Genomic DNA, 22,500 nt, shown 5'->3' on the forward strand with positions numbered 1-22,500 from the left:
GTTCCCTCCAAGCTTCTAAAATTCCGTTAGAATAACATATATTCCTGAAGATTTCCTGCAGATTGGTTATTCATCACCAGTTTTATCTCACCTCCTCCCATCTTAACTGTTAATTGATGAATCTCGTCTTCCTCTAACCTGTCATTTTTAAGTCTTCTATAAATATTTCCATTTGTGCTTTTTCTTGATTTCCCCATTTCTTTTTTATACAAATTTAAGTAACATTTCTGAAATATCTCTAATACCTCTACAGGATATGTGGTTATTTTTCTTGTTACAGACTCCCTATGTTTGGCAACAATCCTTTTTACTTTCTATTGGGTTAGTCATTATGCCAAAAGCTTTTGTGCTCTGGAGTTATTATCAAACAACAGTTGCTGAACAACAATTTTTCTAAACTCATACATATTAAAGTAAACTCTCAGTTAACTGGAACTGAAGCAACCAGAACTCTCAAGCAACCAGCAATAAAAAAAAAAAAATTCAAAGAAATACAGTACAATTTTCATGTGTTGCACTTATTGTTTTCCCCCCAGAGAAATATACCTTATGTTTTTTAGAGTTTTAAAAAGGAAGATAGGAATAACCCCCCCCTACCTAAGAACAACTCAAACCAAACAAATAGTATGGGGTACAGTATTAGTCAGGCCTATTTTTAACAGTAACTCAAAAGCAACCAGAAACTACAGTTATCCAGCATCTGCCAATCCTCATGGGTGTCGGTTAACTGATAGTTTACTGTATCCAAGTGCTCTCTTCTTTTCCTTTAGCACTCGGCAGTTGTGCCTCTTCTTGTTCTGTGAGATTACCCTTATTATGTAATACTTTAACTTTTGTCAGCCCCTCTAAATAATTTTTGTTTTTTTCTTAACCATATTTCTTTTTCTTTTATTTCTACCTTATTTTAAGCGCCACTTTCATTTTATCCCATTCACTAGCTATAACTTCTGGATTACTTTCTATCTTCCCTAATAACTCAATTTCCACTACCCATACCTTAAATTCTTCTGTCTCATTTTACTTCATTAGGCTCCACAGCATTTTATGTTGGGAAATCAAACCATAGGCTGAAGAATCACCTTCATTATTGGTGCATGATCTGAAATATTTATTGGATGTTTGTCACATTCTCAATAAAATGCACATGTTCCTATAAAATATAATTAATTTCAGTGTACTCTAGCCTAGTCATTGTACCTTCGAGAAAACTATGTAAATTCTCTCTGAGTTCCTACTATTGAATTCATATCTTCCATACTGAATACTTTCATAGGTTTCTTCAGGAATCTACTATATTTTATTATATTTTCATTCTAGGCCACACAGATACATCCTCATTGTTGCAAATCAAGTTCCATTTTCCACCTAATGTTACCTGCTGAAAGATGATTATTAAACAATGATAATAAGCATATTTTAAGCTGCATAACAGCAGTTTTAGGTGGAATATAAATACATACCACCATAATCCTCATCCCTTGCCAACACCCCCTTACCACCACAAATATGCCATTATTCTCTCTTTTCTTCTTCTATCAGTATTGGGGCTCTTCTAGCAATTAATATGAGTACTCCTCTTTTCCTTTGTCCCGGATATATTGCTGAATATCCATCCTTCTTTATCACATTCACATGCAGGGTACTTTCCAAATGTGGCTCTTGTAATATGACTATTTGCACTCTGCATTTCTTAATATTATTAATTACTTTTTCCTTTTTATTTGTATCAGTGAAATCATTCACATTTCCAGCATCATATGGAAATTGTCGAAAATTATGATAAGATGTCATTATTCCCACATATTATATATGAAAGATTGTTTAAATGTCTATTTCCAGCTTTTGTGATATATGCATATTTGGCAGGTTGATTCTTTATACATTTTTTCTTATCAACAACATCAGAACCTATGTAACATTTTACAGGAATTTTTGTTTTAATGAAAATGCCAAAAAAAAAAAAAAAACACACCCTTAGAACACCCCCATCATCTGTTCATTTATTGCAAACACAACATTATGTACATCTTCAGATAATGAAGTTTGACCCTACTAATAGGAGTAATTGTCCCAAAGACAGCTGCAAACACAGGCCTTATCTAACTTAAAGTTGAGGTTATCCATGCTAAGATGGATGTTACTATCTTCGCTTCTACTTACACTAATTGGCATCTATTATTTTTCTATTTTTTATGCCCATCCCAGATATGAAAAACAATTTGCATCTGTTTAGAAAACATTAACTTTTAGCCATGAATAAACCAGTGGTTTGACTTTTTTATTGTCTTATAATCAGCTTGTCTCCATGAAAGCATAAGAGAAAAAATGTAACCCTCAGCTGCAGGCTTCTAAAGACAAGCTGAAACATTTACTGTAAAAGGAAAACTTTTCATTATATTCGGTGCTTTCTTATTTGTTTCCACTTAAACTTCCACTTAAAACTTAATCCTAGTAGAAATGCCAACTACAGTAACACAGAGGCTGATGTGATAAAATGCACATTTTAATAATAAATTAAGTAAACACAAATACTAGCTATAATAGCTTTCACCAAGGCTTCATCAGGTGATGTGAACCATACATAGTATATCCAGCTTTAAAGTGCCATATGTCAATCACATCATAAAATATTATAAATCCATTAGTTAAAAAAATAACAAACTCAATGAACTGTGTTCAATTACTACTGTTACAAGTTCAAAAAACATCTAAGTTTATTTACATTTTGTGTAAAAATCTTTACTTGAATCATTATTTAAAACTCACCTTGTGTTCTTTAAAACAGGTTTAATACTGATTAATTTATTTAAACCAGGAAATAATTGGGACCTTAATTTAGTAATACACTAAATTCTATCTATACATTCTTTTGTGGTTACTAAAGCACCTTCTCTTCTGTTCAACAAAAGTAGTCTAATACCATAAAGCTGAAGTGATAACAAACTTTAAAAATGTACATTTTTATTAAGAAATTAGATAAATATGAACACTAGCTATAACAGCTTTCTGCAAGGCTTCATCAGGTCACATGAACCATATATAGTACATCCATCTTTAAAATACTATGCATCAATCACATGATAAAATATTATAAATCAATTGGTTAAAACATATCAATTAAATTCAATGAATGGTGAAGGAATCTGTGTTTTAACAATGCATTAGTATCCACTTTCCTATGATTATTGGAAAGACAGTTGCATATGCAATCCTTCAGCTTATGGTTCAATTTCCCAGCATAAAATACTGTACAAGAATACCACTTAGCTAAATAAATAACATTGTCAGAGTTTCAATCAGCAAATTGTTTCATATGAAAAATTTCAGAGGTTATAAGGTACACAAATATAAACATCTTCAAAATGTATTTACAAAATGCACATATAGTACAAGGAAAAGTTAGTTACTGATAGCCTAGTACCTACCTATGAACCTATGAACCTAAGCCAAACAACAGCTGAGCAGATGGGACAATCATTCAGGCAGCTATAGAGGCATTTCTGCAACTGGCTTTACCCTTTCTTTTACTCACATCTGAAGGAGAAATCTTTGTCCAGCTTCACGCTCCCCTGGACCAGCGCTATGCATGCTTCAAAGAGAACTTTATTTGTCTCAACTGTGGAACCTCATGGTACCCTTTATCACTGAAGGAATTAAGCTTAAGCCCACCCCTGATGACTGATGTGGGCACCTGTGCTACCATACAGTCAGTGATGTCCCCTAGTGAGTAAGCATACTTTTGCCTACATGTCAATAATAGCTGCCATCAGCAGCTTGGCGGTGTCAAACCATATCCCCAGTTGTGGCTATTTTTGGTACAATGCAAAGCTGTGCTTTCACAGTGGTGATCAACCAAACAAAACCACTAACCTCCTTCTCAGGCTGAGGACGATGGCATTAGCCACTAACTCATTCTTCCCTGCTAGACTATTTAGTCAAATGAGCTGCTTTTAAGATTCAGGTTCTCTGATCATAGTCAGGGCTACATCTCTCTATGTCACAGAAATGGACTATAACATAAACACATTTCATTTATGGAATGGGACTTTTAAATAACAAGATTAATTTACTGTTACTGTTCTACTTTCAAAGGTATAGAGATCTGAATGCAGATACCATTTTAGATATCTAAATGTAGTCAGTGTCCACAATAACTTACTTCAATTTTATGACAATGTGCCTACATTAATACTCATGTTTGTAGCTTACATTAAGGAAGAGAGAACTGAATTATGCAGCTATTGATAGACATGTAAAATTAGCATACACATTAAAACTGTTCACTAACACTGAATAAGATGTGTTTTAATTAGAACAATAATTAACGTGGATCCATGCAGCAGAATCTAGTGAAAAGCATGAAATTTAAATTATAGTTAACATCATGTCTATTGTAATTACGATACAGTGACACTCCAGCATGATACAGTACACAACAAAATAATTTAATACTGCTAATAAAAAGGGACTGAAATAAAACTGCTACACAACAAAATAATACTGCTAATAAAGAGAGACTGAAATAACACAGCTACATAACAAAATAATACTGCTAATAAGGAGGGACTGAAATAATACTGCTACACAACAAAATAATACTGCTAATAAAGAGGGGCTGAAATAATATTGCTACACAACAAAATAATACTGCTAATAAAGAGGGACTGAAATAATACTGCTTTGGATTGCACCTGAAAAGTCACAAACTATACAGAGAGTGAATTACAAGCCCCTTCTCCCACCTTCGTCGTCACATGTTTAACTCTCATCTCCAGACATCTTTTCTTTTTCACTGTATTTCCCACTAGCTTTCCTTCTGCTGATGTCACGGTATCATTCTGATGAGTGTCCAGACTTTATTTAACTTCACGTTTTGTGAAGAAGAGTTGTATTGGCCTTTTCTAGTCCACAGACAGCACACTGCCATTCCACAATTAGTTAGAAAATGTAGCAAATATCATTAATAATTCTCACAATACATTCATCTTAAGGATAAATCCCATCAAACTTCATTTCCTTGCACATCATTAGTTTTGTGAGCTATTTCATTAACTGCCTTTATTTTTACAAAAATGCCAAGGCAGTGGCCAATCCAGATGACTTATTTGCATTGTTTGAAAGATGTTTCTCCTCCGGTGTGAATACTATGACTGTTAAGCAGAAGTACTCACTTAATATCTCTATTTTATTCTCTTTATTGTCTTCTCTGTCTTTTTTCTATGCTTCCTTTAATACTCTGTTATCTAAAAATAGTTTCAGAATCTTTGACTAAAGCAGATGCCCTTTTCTTAGGTTTATACTAGCATTACTTTGTGTGCCCTTTGGGCTTTATTACATCTTCTTCTCACTACATTTAAGCATTATGAATGGACAATAAGGGATTAGGGAGACATAATGGATTCTTAATGAGGATAACATAAATTAATTCATACACTGAAAAACATGCAGTTTAAGCTAATATAAAATATAAAACTGAACACAGCTTTATGGAACAATGCACAATCACCACAAGTCTATCCTGACACACCACCATAAGAATACAAAGAATACATGTGGTTGAACTATGAAGAGACAAATATTAAGGACGGATGTCTAAGAGGTGAAGAAAAGGAGGAGAAATAAAATCTATATTCACAGGAGGTATGACATCATTCCTGATTTTACATATTATGAAAACTGAAGGTATATCTAAAAATCTGATCCTGTTTGTTTGAAAGTAGATCTATATCTGCAAAATATATATATTATATTAAAAGGATATGGGAGTCATTAAAAATCATACCTCATCATTATTTAGCCAGTAGTTACTCCATGTTCTGATTAGTCTGCTTTTAGCTATTATGTCTGGCTAGAGCAACAATGTCACAAGTCTGAAATTATTCTGTCAGGTTACAGCATGCAGCTATGGCCAGAATTCATAACCTTGCTGGTGGGTAGCCATACACCCTAAAAGTAAATATTCTACCCACACTCATGTGATTAGCTCATCAAATCCTTAGAAAGAGGTTGTTTTACGATAAATTCAAAATTAACAAGTCAAATATCTCAACAAAGCTTCAAGTTCACCAGAGTTTAACCCAAGGGGAAAAAAAAAATTCCTGCCTGTTTTATCTCAATCATAAAATGTGACCTGATCATCACTGCTATTACTAAGAGAGATTGCAAAATATCCTTGTACAGATTCTTATTCCCATGTGCCCAGATGATTAGACTAACCCAGCTAATATGCTAAACTGTCAGACCTGAGAAATAATTAGATAGGAAGATTACATTAGTCTGGATCCTCAAATCTGCAATATAAGAGACTTAAATGTTCTCCCTAGGGCCTTCAGACAACCTTACTTGGGCTCAGAGCAGGATCCACAAAGCACAAAGACACTGTTTATATAGGAAGACAAGGAACAATGAGATTTCCCTGTTTGACATCCCCCACAAGACAGACTAGTTCCCCCCATGCACCATCTACAGACATTGCTTGAATATATTACAGATTTGATTTTCACACAAAGTGCTTTTTACCTCTATTGCCATTCATTCTCTAATAGTCCGAAGTGGCAGTTTGCAAATATGCTTCTCCAGCTTCAAACTTAGTCTCTGCCCAAACAACATTTAATAGGTCTGCTGACTCCTGTTTTGTAAATGTAGGATTCAAAGTATATCATAACTGTCATCTTCTGTTCATATCACAACAATCAAAGTAGCATTTAATAAAACTGTTTTAAGGAGACACATAGCTATGGGATTACTGGGGTGACTTGAATCATCTTCTGAACTATATAATCTGTGGGGCGTCTTTATTTTATTCTTACCAATGCTACTCAACAGTCTGATACCTTGTTTCATTTGCCCTTCCTCTTCCTATCATTTGCATTTATTGTTTTCATTAAGTCTGTGACTGTGTATGTGACTTTCATATGGATAATGATTTGCTTAAATGCTGTATAACACCCTGTATTTTTGAATGTATTGCATATATTTAAATCACCTTTCTATACTGTAACATTATCAGTGCTTTATAATACTCTTTCAAGAAATTTTTTCTCCAGGCATACGCTAGAAATGGATTAATTTTCTTGGTTTCAAACTGCAAACAAAGAAATATACTGACCCCATTATCCAAATTAATATTCTGCCTAAGATTTGTAATTTCTTAACTGGAGTACCTTGCAGCTGTTCACATTAAACTTCAGCTGCCATTTCTCTGCTGAGTCTTTTTATTTTCTAACGTCTCTTATTAGGCAAGTGTTATAATCTTCTATTACAACCCAAACCGCTGTAGTGCCAGAAAAGAGCTTGATCTTATTTGACTGAGTCATGACACTGGACACAAACTCACTAAACAGGACTGGATCTGGAACCAAACCTTGCAGTATGCTAATATGTCATGCTGTCTTTGCAAATTCATCCTTGCAGGAATACTGGAAGAATATCACTCTCCATATTCATTAGTAAAGAAATCGTAAAAGGTCACTCTGTCTCTGCGGCAGAGATGAGCTAAAACTCTGATTGCAACCCAGACAACCTCAGAACGAGTTTTAGCTCAGAACGCTATAAGAGCTGCACAGGGGAGGATAAGAGATGTTCAAGTTATGTTTTAACTAGACCTGATATAAGCCAGAATGTGACAGAAGGATCCTGAAATACATATGGACTCAAATATTTAGTGAACAGATAACTCCATAATTTTTTAAGCAAGCATATTTTATTTTAAAAGTGTTATTTTTTTCAAATGAACACAGAAACATGCCACAACAACAAAACCCATAGAAGATTCAGTCATGCTTAGGATAACCATCAGTGCTATTCCCGTAACAGGGACTAAATGTAACTTCCATCATTTTCTCTTATGTACAATAAGGTAAAAATTCAAAATAGGCATGTCCAAATAGCATCAAGAATTTTTTAAGTACCTTACAATTAGGGTCATATTAGATAATTCTTAAGAAAACCAGTTAAACCCTAATGAGTTAAATGCTGCTACAAGTAGTGCATTTATTGTTTTACCCATAAGAAAACACAATACACTGTACACATATCTCTCAACTCTCCCCAAGTTTTGCAGAATGTCCCTGATTTTGCCTGATGTTTTTGCTATGTTCCCCAAGAAATATTTGATTTTCTGAGAAATCACAGAGTATTGCATTCAGTCAATAATATCAGACATTAGAGTTCCATATTTCTTATTTTCAGAAAATGCATGCTGATACAAAACTGTTTTTCCAGAACCTCTTCAGAGTAATGTTTACAAATTGTCCCTGAATATTGGCCTTTGTCCACCCATTATGTTTGGCTTTGTCCAGATATCCCAAGTGTGGTGATGAGAGGTATGACTAGAGCAGATTTACAATGAAAGAAAGTAAACAGAATGCCTAATATAAAATAAAAGGCAATTTAAGTTAAAATTAAATTACAACTACAAGTCAGCACTGTCAGTGTCCCATGACTATTCGAATGGTTCCACTCATTACAGTTAGGTATGGTTTTGTTAGAATATTTTTTATTTTAGCTTTACACTAACTGAAATTTTTAGTTCTACTCTGAAACTTTAAAGGAAGAATATACTTTACTACATATAATGCAAACTATTTGTTAATAACTTAGGATTTAAATAAATTAATTTTAATGATGTAAATGTAACAAAAATATGAATAATTTGTTAGTGCAATTGAACTAACCTATAACAATCTACCAAGCAAGGATATTTCTAGCAATTGTCAGGCAAATCAGAAATTATAGACAAGTATAGAAAGGCTTGCGTTTTAGCTCAGTTTTACACAGAAGCAAGCAAGGATAAATACAAAGAAATGCTTTTACTTGTACGCAGTCTGGGATTTGCTTGTTATTGAGAAAGTCTCATATTCTGTTAGGTCCATAGAGCATCTGACCTCTTGAGTAATCTTTCCTACTGATTTGAAATTATTACAGGAAACTGTATTGTTATCATACCCCATGAACATAATGAAATCTGCTCAGGAGGCAAGTATTGTATGGGTTATGTGAAGTGCATATTGCTTTGCAGGAATAAACAGAATATGAAATGTAAGCCAAAAGGTCATTTTAAGCTTCTAGCAGGATGACTACTAAAGGCCTACCTTTCAGCTAGTACCCCTTGTTTTACAGTTGCTTCAACATCAAATCAATGCACACTATGTCTCCTGCTCAAACCCACTGTTAATGTTAAAGTATCAGGTCATTATAAGGCTGCCAACATCTCACGCAGTGAACTGTAACAAATTCCCCAGCTACGAAATAGATATTTCAAGAGAAAAGTAAGCACAGAAGCAGACACCAGGGGGCATGCCTGGAAACAAATTTGTTAAATGACAAAGGAAAACAAAAGCTGCGTACTGTTAGGTGAGTTAACCCGTCTACTGGATAGAAAGAAACAAATATACTCACACATACATAAAACTCATTTTTGAAAAATAAAAGAATAATACCTAATGAATCACTTCCTGAAGCTGAATTCTTGTCTTTCAGTAGCATAAGAAGCCCGAAACTTGAAAAAAAAACCTAGTTTTTCATGTTACCATGTACAGGAAGGGCTGTGCATATATATGTTTGTCAAGAATACCCTAGAGAAAAGGATGGCAAAGTAGCTAAGTTACTGAAACACAAACATAAGAAGCTGACTATGGGACATAATAAGTTTAGGACAAACCAATGTTTTTAACAATGATGAGGCTGCATCATGTCTTTAACAGCAGAATATTTATTTTCCTACTTCCATGATTAACATGATTTAGGGAAATACAGAACAAATACTTAGAAACAGACTGAAAGAACATAAAAATATATATTGACTTAAACGGTGACAAGTAAATGATGAATAGGCTATTTTTTATGGGGAGGGTAGTCTTAGAGATATTCCTTGATTTGTATGGTTGGAAGAAGCTCTAATAAGATTACAGAATCTTAAATCCCATTAAGCTGCAGGAGATTCAACAAATTAGGTTACTGCAAGGGTGTTTTTGTACTCCAGCTGACATAAAAGGTGAAATTTGCCAAGGAATACATGTAGGACAATAACCAAAGATAAAATGGATAGATGGGTAGGAAAACCCAGGGGTACAGCTGGAATGCAATAAAGATAGTCAGGAGAAAAACAATAAAATAAATAAAAAGGAAAAAACATACAAATAAACTTTGTAACAAAAAGGAAAACCACAGTTTACTATCATGTTGCATATAGCCAGTTTCATACAACATTAATTGCACATTGTTGTTATTGTTGCTGCTATTTGTGGGAGTGTATATTACTTTCAGATTTTCTCCCCCTTGTGCTTTCAAAATACATTTTAAATTAGAAAATGGTTAAGCGTGTCTTAAGAAATAATCACTTTTAATGGATTGCTGGTGATGGAGTTTACAATAGCAAGTGACAGTTATATTCAATCCATGCATACAAAAATAAAATAAGATAAAAAGGAAAAAAACTCTTCCTGGGATCATGACCACTTCATGATGAAAGGTTTGTTATGCTTCTGTGTTTCTTAGAGCTATGCTGTCCACAGCTTAATGCTCATGGTAGGGTTACTGTTGGCACATCTTTAGAAGGGGTCAGACCAAAAAATGCTGTGCAAGGATGAAGCCATGACAGTTCTCTCAAAGGGTAAGATAACCTCACCTGGAACAGAGATATTGGGACACACCCCTGGATACATGCTTGGGATGTCATTTGCTGTCACGCATCTGGTAGTTGGGTTAACCATACAGCTTGTGGGCTCACCCCCTGCAAAGACAAAGGCTGGGGTTCACATGCATTGCTAACCGAATGGTAGGTAGGAAAAGGAAGAATTAAGGTAAACAGACACTGGAAAGCTCTTGTGATGTGAAATGTCTTCTCAGGGCTGGAAAATGTGATGGTGCTTGTGTAGGAGGTTTAATAATACCAGAAAGATATAGCTTGTCTTATCTCCACAGACAGACTGGTTCTGGAGCCAGGCTTATTGACCGGTGGGGTGAACTCTCTATAGTCTTGGATTGCTCCTTGAGAGATGTCAAGGGCAGATACAGGCTTATTCACAAATGCTTGTCTGAGTGTCACATAGTTTGAATTCTTGCCTGTAGAGGATATGGTTACTTCAGTGTAACTGGGTTGCCTGTGGAAGACATGACCACATCAATGTGACTGTAAGCTGCAGAAAAGAAAGGTCTGCAATTTGTGTGTAAGCACTTAACACTAAGTCAGAGCTTTAACCTTTTCTGAAGTCACAGGAATGATGCTTTGCAGGATACCACCTACTATTGGGAAACTTCAATGCTCACAGAGAATTGTGGAAATATTCATAGCAGCATGCCTGTGAGACATGACTTATCTGATCTAAACAAGACTGGTGAAAGGTTATTGAATTTCTGTGCTATTTATGGATGTATGCACATCTGGACATAAGGTGACCTTTGGAAAACAGCACCCTGGACCAAAGGCTAAGAATCATCTTTACAGTCATGTCAACAAAGCACACTGTCCATTCTTACACATGCTAACTCTTAACACTAACACTGCCACTGCCTCTAATCCCAGCCTTACACATTACCCTGTCATTTACCTAACAGTATCACTATTCAAAGAAAGTATGGCTGAAGGTATCGTTAGGTTTTCATTTCATTATTTCTTTCTTTTTCTTTTGTTTACTAATATCAGAAGGAAGCACTATAGTTTTCTTTTTGATTTGGTAAAATTTTTTGTTTTCAAGGTTCGTTACTTTCGGCACACAAGTATTAATGTAGTGTGCATCACTGTTTTTGCATACTGCTATTTAGTAATATAATATCTATATCTATACCTATATCTATCTGTCTATGTATATATATATAGATAAATGCATATACATATTTATGCCTAGATATGCACATTTACACATACACAAATGTAAGAATAACTGATTATGTAAATGTCCGCCCTAACTGTACATCTTGTGTACCTACCTCTAATGTGAGATTTCTGTTCATTTTAGGCTGTGCTAATTTACTTGTGTTGCTGAGATAGTACGTTGTGTGTTGTGACCAATAAACGGATAAATATTTAAATACTTAAGGCAAAACAGTACTAATAAAAGCCTGTATAATGACATGTTTCAAAGTATAAAAAACAGTTTTTCAAACTATATAAACAGAATATATATTTTTCTGTAGTGAAAAATAAACAGTTCATATTCTATTTTTATTCCTGCAGTGAAATTATTCTGTAAATGCACTGCATGGCATCACTTAACACATTTTCAGATGACATAAGTGTCAAAGGATTACTGTAAATAAACACTAACTCCTGAAAGATATATATATATATATATATATATATATATATATATATATATATATATCTTTATGCAGTTCAAGGTTATACATACCCACAGTGTTTCATGTTCTGAGGCTTGTCCATCCGAACTGCCAGTTTAATTTTTAAATCATGGTCTGGACAATTTTTGGAAACAGCCATTTTGTGAAATTCCGGTTGCTTTGGACTGTTCGGTGTTGGATGTAAAACAACCTATTAAAATGAAAGGAATGCAGAAAATCATATCAAGATAATACAGCTTAAAACTGTGAGTCACACTAAATTATGTGTGTATTTAGCCATATGATGCAAGAAATTTAGCACATTATTTTTAAACTACATTTCAAAATAGCACTGAAAAGACTCAATGCAAATGATTTATTTCAGTTTCCCCTGAAAACAGTAGCACTGCCCTATTTTTATATGAATGCAATATCAAAAGCCAAACAAAGCAGTCTGGGTGTGAGTCCTCAGTTTGTGAGGGTTGGATTATGTATAACATGCTTTTACTGCATTGTCATTAACCTGAGAATCCCTAAATATGGCACAAGCTATGCAACATAGAGAATAACTTACCTTATTTATGAAACACAGAAAATGTTAAATCACTGACATCAGGCAATTAACCTCACAAACTCAAATAACAAGAAAACTTTAGATAATACTTATTTTCTTCAACACAAATTTTGTTTGGTAGAGCCTTTGTCTTACACATAAAAGTTTTACCAGAAAGTAAAATATGAACTACCCTGAGGTTAACAGAATCAATACCAACTGTACAAAAAACACCTGATCAAACAGAGCCTTCATAGAAATAACATCCATTATTTACCGGAAATGTATTGCATGGGAGTCAAACCCTTCACCCTAACCTCATGCAGAAGGTTGTGCCCTTGCGCTCCAACCCTTTTAATTAGTTCTGAGGGTAGTTGTATCTTGAAATTCACTTTGACTCAGTTCAGATTTTCAGTCAGCTGGTGAAAAATGCTGCACTTGGCAAAGTGGCTTTCCCAGAATTTACCTACTGTGAAACAGGAGAAACCTTAAGGACATAACTAAAAGTTTACATTAGTTAGCAGATGTGAGGGGAGGAATGAAAAGCAAATGCAGACAGAGAAAGGCTCAAGGAAAGTGGTATGAAACCGGAGCAGACAAAAATCCAATGCACCTTTTCCAACCAAATAAGACAAAACTCTGGGTAACTACAGTAACAGTTTTAGGATTAAATACAGGAATTCAAAATGGTTCTACTATGAAATGCAGAATTCCTGAATGATGATGAGCTGAAAGAACTAAAAAAAAAAAATTGCAAAACTCAGAAAGGCAAAGGAATAAATTTTAATAGATTTTTTTTTTTTTTGCAGAGAGGCTTTTACCTTCCTGCACAGTCTGACATGGGGCAATCCCCCATCCCTCAAACTTATATATACCAACTCAATTATCACACTGACCTGAAGGGAGAAATCTCCCAAAACAAGTGTATCACTGCTTGTACACATTTAGAAACTGCACCAGCAATGATTTCCTATGAGAAATAGTGTTATATGCTGTTTGTGTTTTTTGTGTGCTACTGATCCTCGAGCAATTTTACCTCGAGTGTGTGTAGTACAGCCAACTGGAAATTCTCATTAGCAAATTGAATGTCTCATTATGTACACTATTTTTACAGCTGTTCTGATAACACTGCAAGTTGTCTGGTTCTAACTGGCTATTTTCATCCTTGACTATGGTGAAACATTTGCACTGGATAATATTTTAAGACACATTTTCATATGAGATACATGCCACAACACTGCTGGATGTCTCTTCACAATCATTGCTTAGTTTAACAAGCTGTTTTTCTTTTATTTCTTATTTTAAAAATTGTGACCAAATACTGATGCTGTAAGGAAATGATTAATTTTTTTGTACAGAAATGTATTCATATCTGTTTCTTCCTGCAAAGATTAAATGTTTTAGCAGTGCACTTTTTATTGCACACAGTTATATTGATAACATCTTAATTATGTCATAGGTTCATAGATGTTTTCTAGGCTAATGGCCCTGGAGCCTTTACAAGTGTAGCCCATAGGATTACCCTGGCATAGTGCCACCCGACCTTAGTTCCCAGTACCTCTGTCAAGTAGAGCCACTGGAGTGATTCTCCGGGGGTGAAGTTTCTATTTCCCGTCCACTCATCAAGATTTCTCTTGAAAAGGGCCAGTGAGGTGCTCTGTTTGACATGTATGGGAAGTCTATTCCATAGCATGGGCAGTCTCTGTGTTATGAACCTGTCCCTCCAGCATGTTCTGTTGATTGTGGTAATGAGATTGTGGTCTCTGGTGCATGTAGTGCAGAGGGATTGGGATTTCTTTAGATGTAGCATTTCTAACAGAGCTGGGTCAGACATGGCTTTGTAAGTCAATCAGAGATCTCCTCTAAGTTGGCAATATGAGACAGAGAATAGTTGGAGTTTTTTGTCTGTCCATATAGGACAATTGTTTAAGGCCTAGGATCCTCTTTGTGAGGTACTTATGCAGCCTATCCAGTTGTTGCAGGTGTCTAGTGAGGTACATGCCAAATGGGGCATTATACTCGATAATTGGCCTAATGAGGGAAGAGTAAAGGGAGACAATGACCTCTTTCTTCCTGGATGCAAAACCCTTAGTAATGAGATGTGCCACATAGAAGGACTTTCTGACCAGAGTGGCAATGTGCTGTTCAAAAGAGAGGTTGCTGTCAACCTGTGTTCCTAGATCTCTCATAATGCTTTCTGTGTTCAGTGGACTACCATCGATGTGGTAATTCATGGGAACTGGGTTTTTCCCAAAGGGGATGACGACACATTTTTTGGCATTGAGCTTAAGGCCATGGTTCTGACACCATTTGTTGGTCTCAGTAAGACCTTTTCTGTAGGATGTCAACATCACTTGGGGAGTTAATAATAAAATCATAAAATATCAGTACTGCTTTTTAGCAGTGCCTCCTTCTGGTTGATAGTTTAAACCAAATGTAGTTCAAGTGGAAATACACAGACTAGTTACTTGTGAGTTTAAGTATAATTATAAAACAGTTGTGAGGGGAAAGTATGGTTATATAAGGAACTTACCACTGAAATAGATAGTCATAGGTTCATAGACTAGTACTAGGCTAATTGCCTTTGTGGGCCATTTTAAGCCTAGCCACTTCCAGAGTAGGGCATCCTTCCCTGTTACACTTGGTGGGATGACTCCAAACACAGTGAAAGAGCTACAGCATGAAAAGAAACAAATAGCAACTAAAAGTGACAAAAAACAAAAGAAAGAATATAAATAAAATGACCAGAAAAAAATAAAATTGGAAATTCCAGAAATAAAGAGGCAGGTATGCATAACTTCTGAAATAAGCTTATGTTGACCAATAACTGATGCAGGAATTGTTAAAGAAAGATGAACTAAAACTAAAAGATGAAAGGCTTGTAATGGTAGGCAAAGATAGTGGGCTGTGTAACCCTGATTTACCAAGTCCAGTGAAAATGTGGGAGAAAGACAAATGTAGGTCATGTGAAACAGTACTGGAAACAGTTGCACATCCTGTTGCTGGGTGTGATACATGGGTCTATACTGAATGTTGAACATTCAAAATTTTGAGTCTCATATAGTCGACACCATATGATCGGATTTTTGAATGTCTGAACATTGTAACGGAGATCTCTGTACAATGCGGAATGGAAAGATTTCTTTTTTCTGCACTGTAGTGCGATCTCGGAGTTGGTATATTTAAAGAATTGGGGGTGTGGGGGGGCTGCAGGTGGGCTTGCCCCCCTGCTTAAAAAGTTCAGGTAGGTGTTTTGTGTAGTATATTTTTTTTGTTAGATGTTCGAACTGTTGAAAGTTCGATCATATGGCATCGACCATATGCCAGTCGAACTTTCAAACGTTCGATTATCTAATATAGATCCATGATACACTCATGGCTGAGGGTCTGTGTACAGAAATGCACAATAATGAGACAAGACTGATTTACTGGAGATTGTACAAGCATTATAATATAGAAGTAGCTTTGAAGCACTGGAAACATGAACCACAAAGCATTACCAACAATGATGAAGTTTATTTGTATTCCTTTCACACTTTATGGCAACAGGGTTACAAGAGTGTGTGTACATTAGATGTCATTTACAAGTCCTGGTAATGGAGCTAATTTAATGCAAGCTTAGATGAAGTGGAGATATATACGGGATCCTCATCCCATAATACCTATTACCTCTGCAAACACCCTGCATAGCCTGTGTTCTTCTCAAAACAAAATATAATTCATGACTGGAATTCTCAGAAGAGAGCATAATTGCATCATTCTTTTCAAAACAGGTTGGATTCTCATACACTTTCATACCAAAGTCCGATTTGGTATCTCAATTTATAGGTTAATCCACCTTGACCTCTGAAGGTGTCTGTTATGAACCTATAAATAAAGAGCATTAAGAAGATCTGTGAGGCCAGGTATCACCTCCTCAAAATCACTTGTCACCTCATAGCTTTCTTTAGTGCATGCCTCTAAAGAACGAACATTAAACCCTAAACAATGAGTTTCCTTCTGAGCTCAGAAAACTGTTAGTGATAATTTCATGTAAAGGGAAGATCATAGTCATATTTCAGGATGATGCACCGTACAAATATGCAGTGACATCATTATTCCCTCAGCGACCACAATATTCGTTAATTGGAAAAGTCTGAGTTCAGGCAAGTGGACGTATCTAGAATGAGACTGACCGTATTATGTTTAAAGTGATAAACTGAAGTACTACCCTCAGTAAAATAAGTCTAATATTACATATACATAATCCTTATTTTTTATTGTAACTAAGTCAAGAATGAAAAAGGCCTCTTGTGGTCAATTTCAAATATTGTTCAAACAAACAAACAAACAAACAAACAAACAAACAAACAAACAAACAAACAAACAAACAAACAATTGAATGGAATAAATGGATGAATGAATGCTTATATTTTTTGCTCTAATATTAATTTTATAAAGACCTTAAGATTATCCCACTGCAGCAATGCATATTGGCTCTGCACTGTATGTAATACTCTCCTACTTGCAGGGGCTGGACTGCTGTGTATCTGCAATGCATATACTTGCAGGAGCTCAGGTATAGGGCCTGTTGAGGAAATACACAAAATAATTAGCTTCACATAGACATACCATGATTAAAGCAATCTAAATATGTGTGGGATTCCCTGGCAATAGTTTGGAAAACTCATCAACTGATCAAATATGGACTTGTAGGGGTCTATATCAGTTTAGCAAAAACTTTGCCGAATGCCTTTTCATCGACTTGTTTTCATTAAACCCTTTTTCATTGAACCATTAAATCAGTGAAACAGTTTTCAAGGAAAAAAAGCAACTTAGCCACCAGGGTAATCGTAAGAAAATTACACCATTCTAAACAAAATAATGTGGGGTCCCCCCCCCACATATATATATACCAACTCTGAGATTGCATTATATTGGGGAAAAGGGCAAATGTGTAACAATGGCCACTTACCTTCTTTCCCTGGGAAAATGTTTCGCTGATTTAACAGTTCACTGAAAAGGGGGTCGATGAACAGGCATTTCACAAAGTAAGTTTTCGCTAAACTGATATAAACCCGACTTGTAGAAGTGTATACTCAGATTTATATTTTCTACTATAATACCTGTAACTTCAAAATGTAGCCACTAGATGTAGCTGGTTGAAATCATGAAAGACAGACAGATAGGGGCCTGTATGACATGAACACTCATTCAGTATAAAGATGTAGGATAATTAAGCCAATTCACAGTGAGGGCAAGTGTCAGGGTATGAAGAAGAGGCAGCATAAAAAAGCAGTGCCAGTAGCTCAACAGGTAGTGTACATACCTTCAAATTTCATACTCACCTTCATAAGCAATCTCCATACTCACCTTTGGTGCTGGAAGCTAGAAATGATGGCCTGAAATGTTAAACCGAGGTTCTATCTGCTTAAGCTAGTGGTAGCTCAGGTGGATGTAAAGATCCCATGGCAACTTACCAAAAAAGAGTAGTTTGTTCCCTGATGCTTTGGCTAACTTTCTCTGCTAGTATAAATACCACCTCAAGAATCCCCTGAAAAGGCCTCTAGCCTAGTTGAACTAACCCAGTCAACAGGGATTAATAGGTAAATAGATAGATAGACAGGCAGACAGACATATTGATAGTGAAACAGACTGATACACAGACAGACAGATAGACAGATAGTTGGATAGACAGGTAGACTGATAGTTAAATAGACTGATACAACGATAGACAGAAAAAGAGTAGAGATTCTAGTCCTACACCAAGTACTTGGATTCATTTTCCACATTTTATATTTATACATACTTTATATACTTAATGTATGATATGTATCTTATGCCTGTCGTATTAAGAATCTTGATTGCTAACTGTCACTGCACAAGCTGGATGAGCCTGAAAATGGTCAGTTTTGATCAGTATCCTACCTTATCAATCAAAAACATGATCAAACAAACAAATATTGATACTGCAGTGCAGCATAACATGGATGCTGCACTCCTGAATGTGTCGTCCATTGGTCTTACCTGTATGAGTTGGTGCTAGCTCAATTCCACTTATCAAAGAGAGTAGGGGTGGTTTCCTAGTGTCCTGCCAAATTTCTCCTTGTTAGTTATTAATATGAATACCATTTTGTGTCGCCTTAGAAAAGAGTCCACTGGCCTAGTGGGACTTATCCAATGAACAAAAGCAAAACAAAAAAAAAAAATAAAATAAAAAAAATCAAGCAGTAATCAGTGCTGTAAATGCATCTATATTATGTGATCGAACAGTGAAATGTTCAAACACGTAATGATCGACCCCTAAATGTTGAAAAGCTGTAATGTAGAATGGCAAAAAAACCCCATAAAAACACCCAAACAAACCATAAAAATGCTCTAAGCAGGGATGCAAGCCCCCCCTGCACCCCCACTCCCCCACTACTTAAATATACCAACTCCAAGATCGCACTACAGTGCAGACAATGGCAAACTTCCATGTCCGCACTGTATGGAGATCTCCATTTAACTGTTCGACATTCCGACCGTTCAACATTTAGGGGTCGATTATTACGTGTTCAAACATTTCACTTTCCAAACACGTAATATAGACCCCTGCCTACATATAACAGTTTCAGACCAAAACAGTCACAGAATGTGCATAAGCTGTAATCTATGGGAGAAAAGCAGGACAGAGCAGTGATTCCATGATGACTCCACTGGGAACAGCAGAAAAAGTCAACAGAAAAATTAATTGAGGCAGGCTGAAAGAATTCTGCCACTTTCTAGGACAGAATTGCAAAAAATACAAGGGGAATATCCCACAAATCCAAAACTAGTAATCTATGGTTACATATGCAATGAGGTCTGGCATGGGCTGTCGAATGTACGGGAGATAAACAGGGATCATGTACACACAGGGAAGGACCGGAGACCTGAAAGCGCTAATATACTCAAAAAAATCAATTTATACGAGGGCAGATGGTCTGAACATTGTGCATGTATACAAACAGACAGGGATACTGCGAAATAATACTGGGGTTTAAGTCTGCCAAGACTTTGTGGGTTTCTAATACCATGATGGGTATGGACCCCATTCCTAAGTCAAAGCGTGATTAAAGTTCATGAAATTAGTATTGTTTTAATCTTTGATGTTAGCCAAAAGTGCTCTTCACAGCACTCACAATGTGACCAAAACTGACTCCTTCTGCAGTTCATACAGAATTATATGTATCAATAACATGTCTAAATACCTGTATCAGTAACATGTCTAAATACAACTGTAAATTATTTTTTATGAGACCCATTGTTCCTACTGCTATTCAAACTGTCTGGGTATCCTTCTTTCATACGCCCTTGTTTCTGCCTGAAAATCCTGTTCTTTATGTCTTTGTGTCTCTCTGTATGCAAGACACTGTAATCACTGGGTGTAGCAATTTCAAAGATCAATGTTACTTTTGTCTTCTTTCATGGACTACTATATTTCGTTTTCTTGTATCTATTTTTTGAACTGTTGGTAATGGGTGATCCCATGTGGTATAAACGTCGTAATTTTCTATAATGCTTCCCAATGCAACGGTCTTGCCATATTACTATGCCTTTCAGTATAGAGGCCTTCTGCCATTAGAGTATCATACCCAACAACTGGATGTGTAACTTTTTCCAATTTTGCTTTACACAACCTGCATTTATCTGTTTCTCTGACATGTTCAATGGATTTTGGAAGCCAAGGGTACATAGTCCACTATCCTGGACCACCAGAATTAACCTTTTATTTTTTGTTTAAATTAATTTCTCCTTAACCACTCCTGCATTAGATTCTGATTGTACTTGTAACTATATTTATGCATTTTCTAGATTTCGTGCCTTCTCATTTGGTCTTTCATCTTATATTCATTTTTTTGTTGTTTTTGACACATTCTGTTGATGCCTGATTTTTGTCTACTTCTGGTTTGATTTCTATTCCAACTTGACACTGATATGCTTCTGTTAAACTAAACAAGGAAGTCATTTTTGATTTGTTCTCTTCATGTTTCACTATGTGTGTATGCAGTCCTACAATTGCAGATCTATACATGTAATCAGTTTTGAGGAGGCCCATGCTCCCTTCAGAATGGGAAATAAATAATCTTGGTATGGACTGGATTTTTATAAATCATTTGATAAGCATGAAGCATTTTTCTTGTTTTCCAGTCCAAGTGATCTAATACCTTTTGGGGCCAGTCAATCATACCAAAACTGTAAGTTATTACAGGAAGAACAAATTGGTTTATAGTTCGGACTTTGTTTTCCTAGATGTCAGGGCTGTTTTCCCTATTAATTTGAGTCTTCTAAATATTCCTTACTAAGTTTTATTTGCATTTATGTTTTATTGTTGATCCTTCATCAATTCCCAAATGTTCATACACTCCATCCTGCTCAAGATTTTTATAACACATTCCTGTCCCAAACTGATGTTTTCTTGGTGCTGCAGCTTTCCTGCTTTAAAGGTTGCTTTTGCACATTTATCAGTACCAAATGGCATTCTTATATCATCTGAAAATGACCACTTGCAGTTATGCTTTCAGTTCCTCACCTGATGAACTATACAGCTTTAAATCTTCTACAAAAAGAAGATAAGTATTTATACTTTGTTGTTTTCTGGAAGCCAAATTGTAACCATGACCTAACCTGGTAAGTAGACAGTTAAGGGCAATAGAAAAGATCAATGGTGACAAAGGGTCACCCTGGAATATACCCCTTTGAATTTATTATCCCTGGGATAATAATTTATCCTTTATCATGGCTTAGTTGTCAAGTGGTTTGCCACTATTTTATGGTCACTGTAATGTAATCAATCAGTGTAGGGTGTATCTTATACATTTGTAAACACTCTTTTACCCATGAATGCGGGATACTGTCAAATGCGTTTTTGTAGTCTATCCATACCATTATGGATTTATTTAACAACAAATGATCCTTTGCTCCATATGACTTTCTTTTGTTACTTTTTGTTCTACTGCCATGATTGAGTTTTCTTCTAAATGACTATAAACTCTTGTCGGCATCAATACCAGAGTATAGGTTACATATGGTTGGAAGGCAAGTTATTGGTTTATAATTTTAGGATATCTTGCAGGTTCATTCTTGAGGAGGAGTATCATTTTTCCTGTTGTTAGCTAGGTTGGCATCTGCGCAGGGTGTGCATTTAAATAGTCCTTACTCAGGTAGAAATCTTCATGTAACGATGCTAATCCTTTTAGCCAGAAGTTTAGTCACTGCATCTGGGCCTCGGGTTTTCCGATTAGCAGCTTTTCTTAATTTTGTTTCAATTTCTCTGGCTGTTTCTTTATCCCATTTCATATCCTGTACATTTGAACTTCTTATTGTTTATTTTACTTCTTCTATCCATTCAGCATCTTTATGTTCCACAGGGTCTTCATAAATATTTTATCAAAATGTGTCTATATCTTCTTGTTTTGGTGGTGTTTCTATTCCTTTTACCTTGTTTCCCAATTCTCTATAAAACGTTTGGGTCATCAATACATTGCTTATTTTGTACTTTTCCTTTATATTTATCTGCATATATTCTAAGTTTATTTTTGCCTGTGCTGATATTTTTAGTTTATTATTTGCGATAGAGCATGGTAGATCCTGATCTGTTCTGATACCGTGCATTGCTTTTATCACGTCTATGTTTCTGTGTATCTTTGTTGATCTGTTCCTTCTTC

The 22,500-nt window shown here is 35.5% G+C and overlaps 1 protein-coding gene across 15 annotated transcripts in view; it reads right to left on the reverse strand.

Moving 5' to 3' along the window:
* CADPS (calcium dependent secretion activator) overlaps positions 1 to 22,500 on the reverse strand; it is a 2,296,269-nt gene that overhangs the window by 862,991 nt on the left and 1,410,778 nt on the right. For all 15 annotated transcript variants that reach the window (XM_044077436.1, XM_044077434.1, XM_044077437.1 and 12 more), the window contains exon 8: positions 12,351 to 12,490. In XM_044077436.1, the coding sequence (XP_043933371.1) occupies positions 12,351 to 12,490 (140 nt within the window). The remainder of the gene's footprint in view (positions 1 to 12,350; positions 12,491 to 22,500) is intronic.

Source organism: Protopterus annectens, chromosome 7.part0, assembly GCF_019279795.1.
Source record: "Protopterus annectens isolate FY-2018-M chromosome 7.part0, PAN1.0, whole genome shotgun sequence".
Lineage (NCBI taxonomy): Eukaryota > Metazoa > Chordata > Ceratodontiformes > Protopteridae > Protopterus > Protopterus annectens.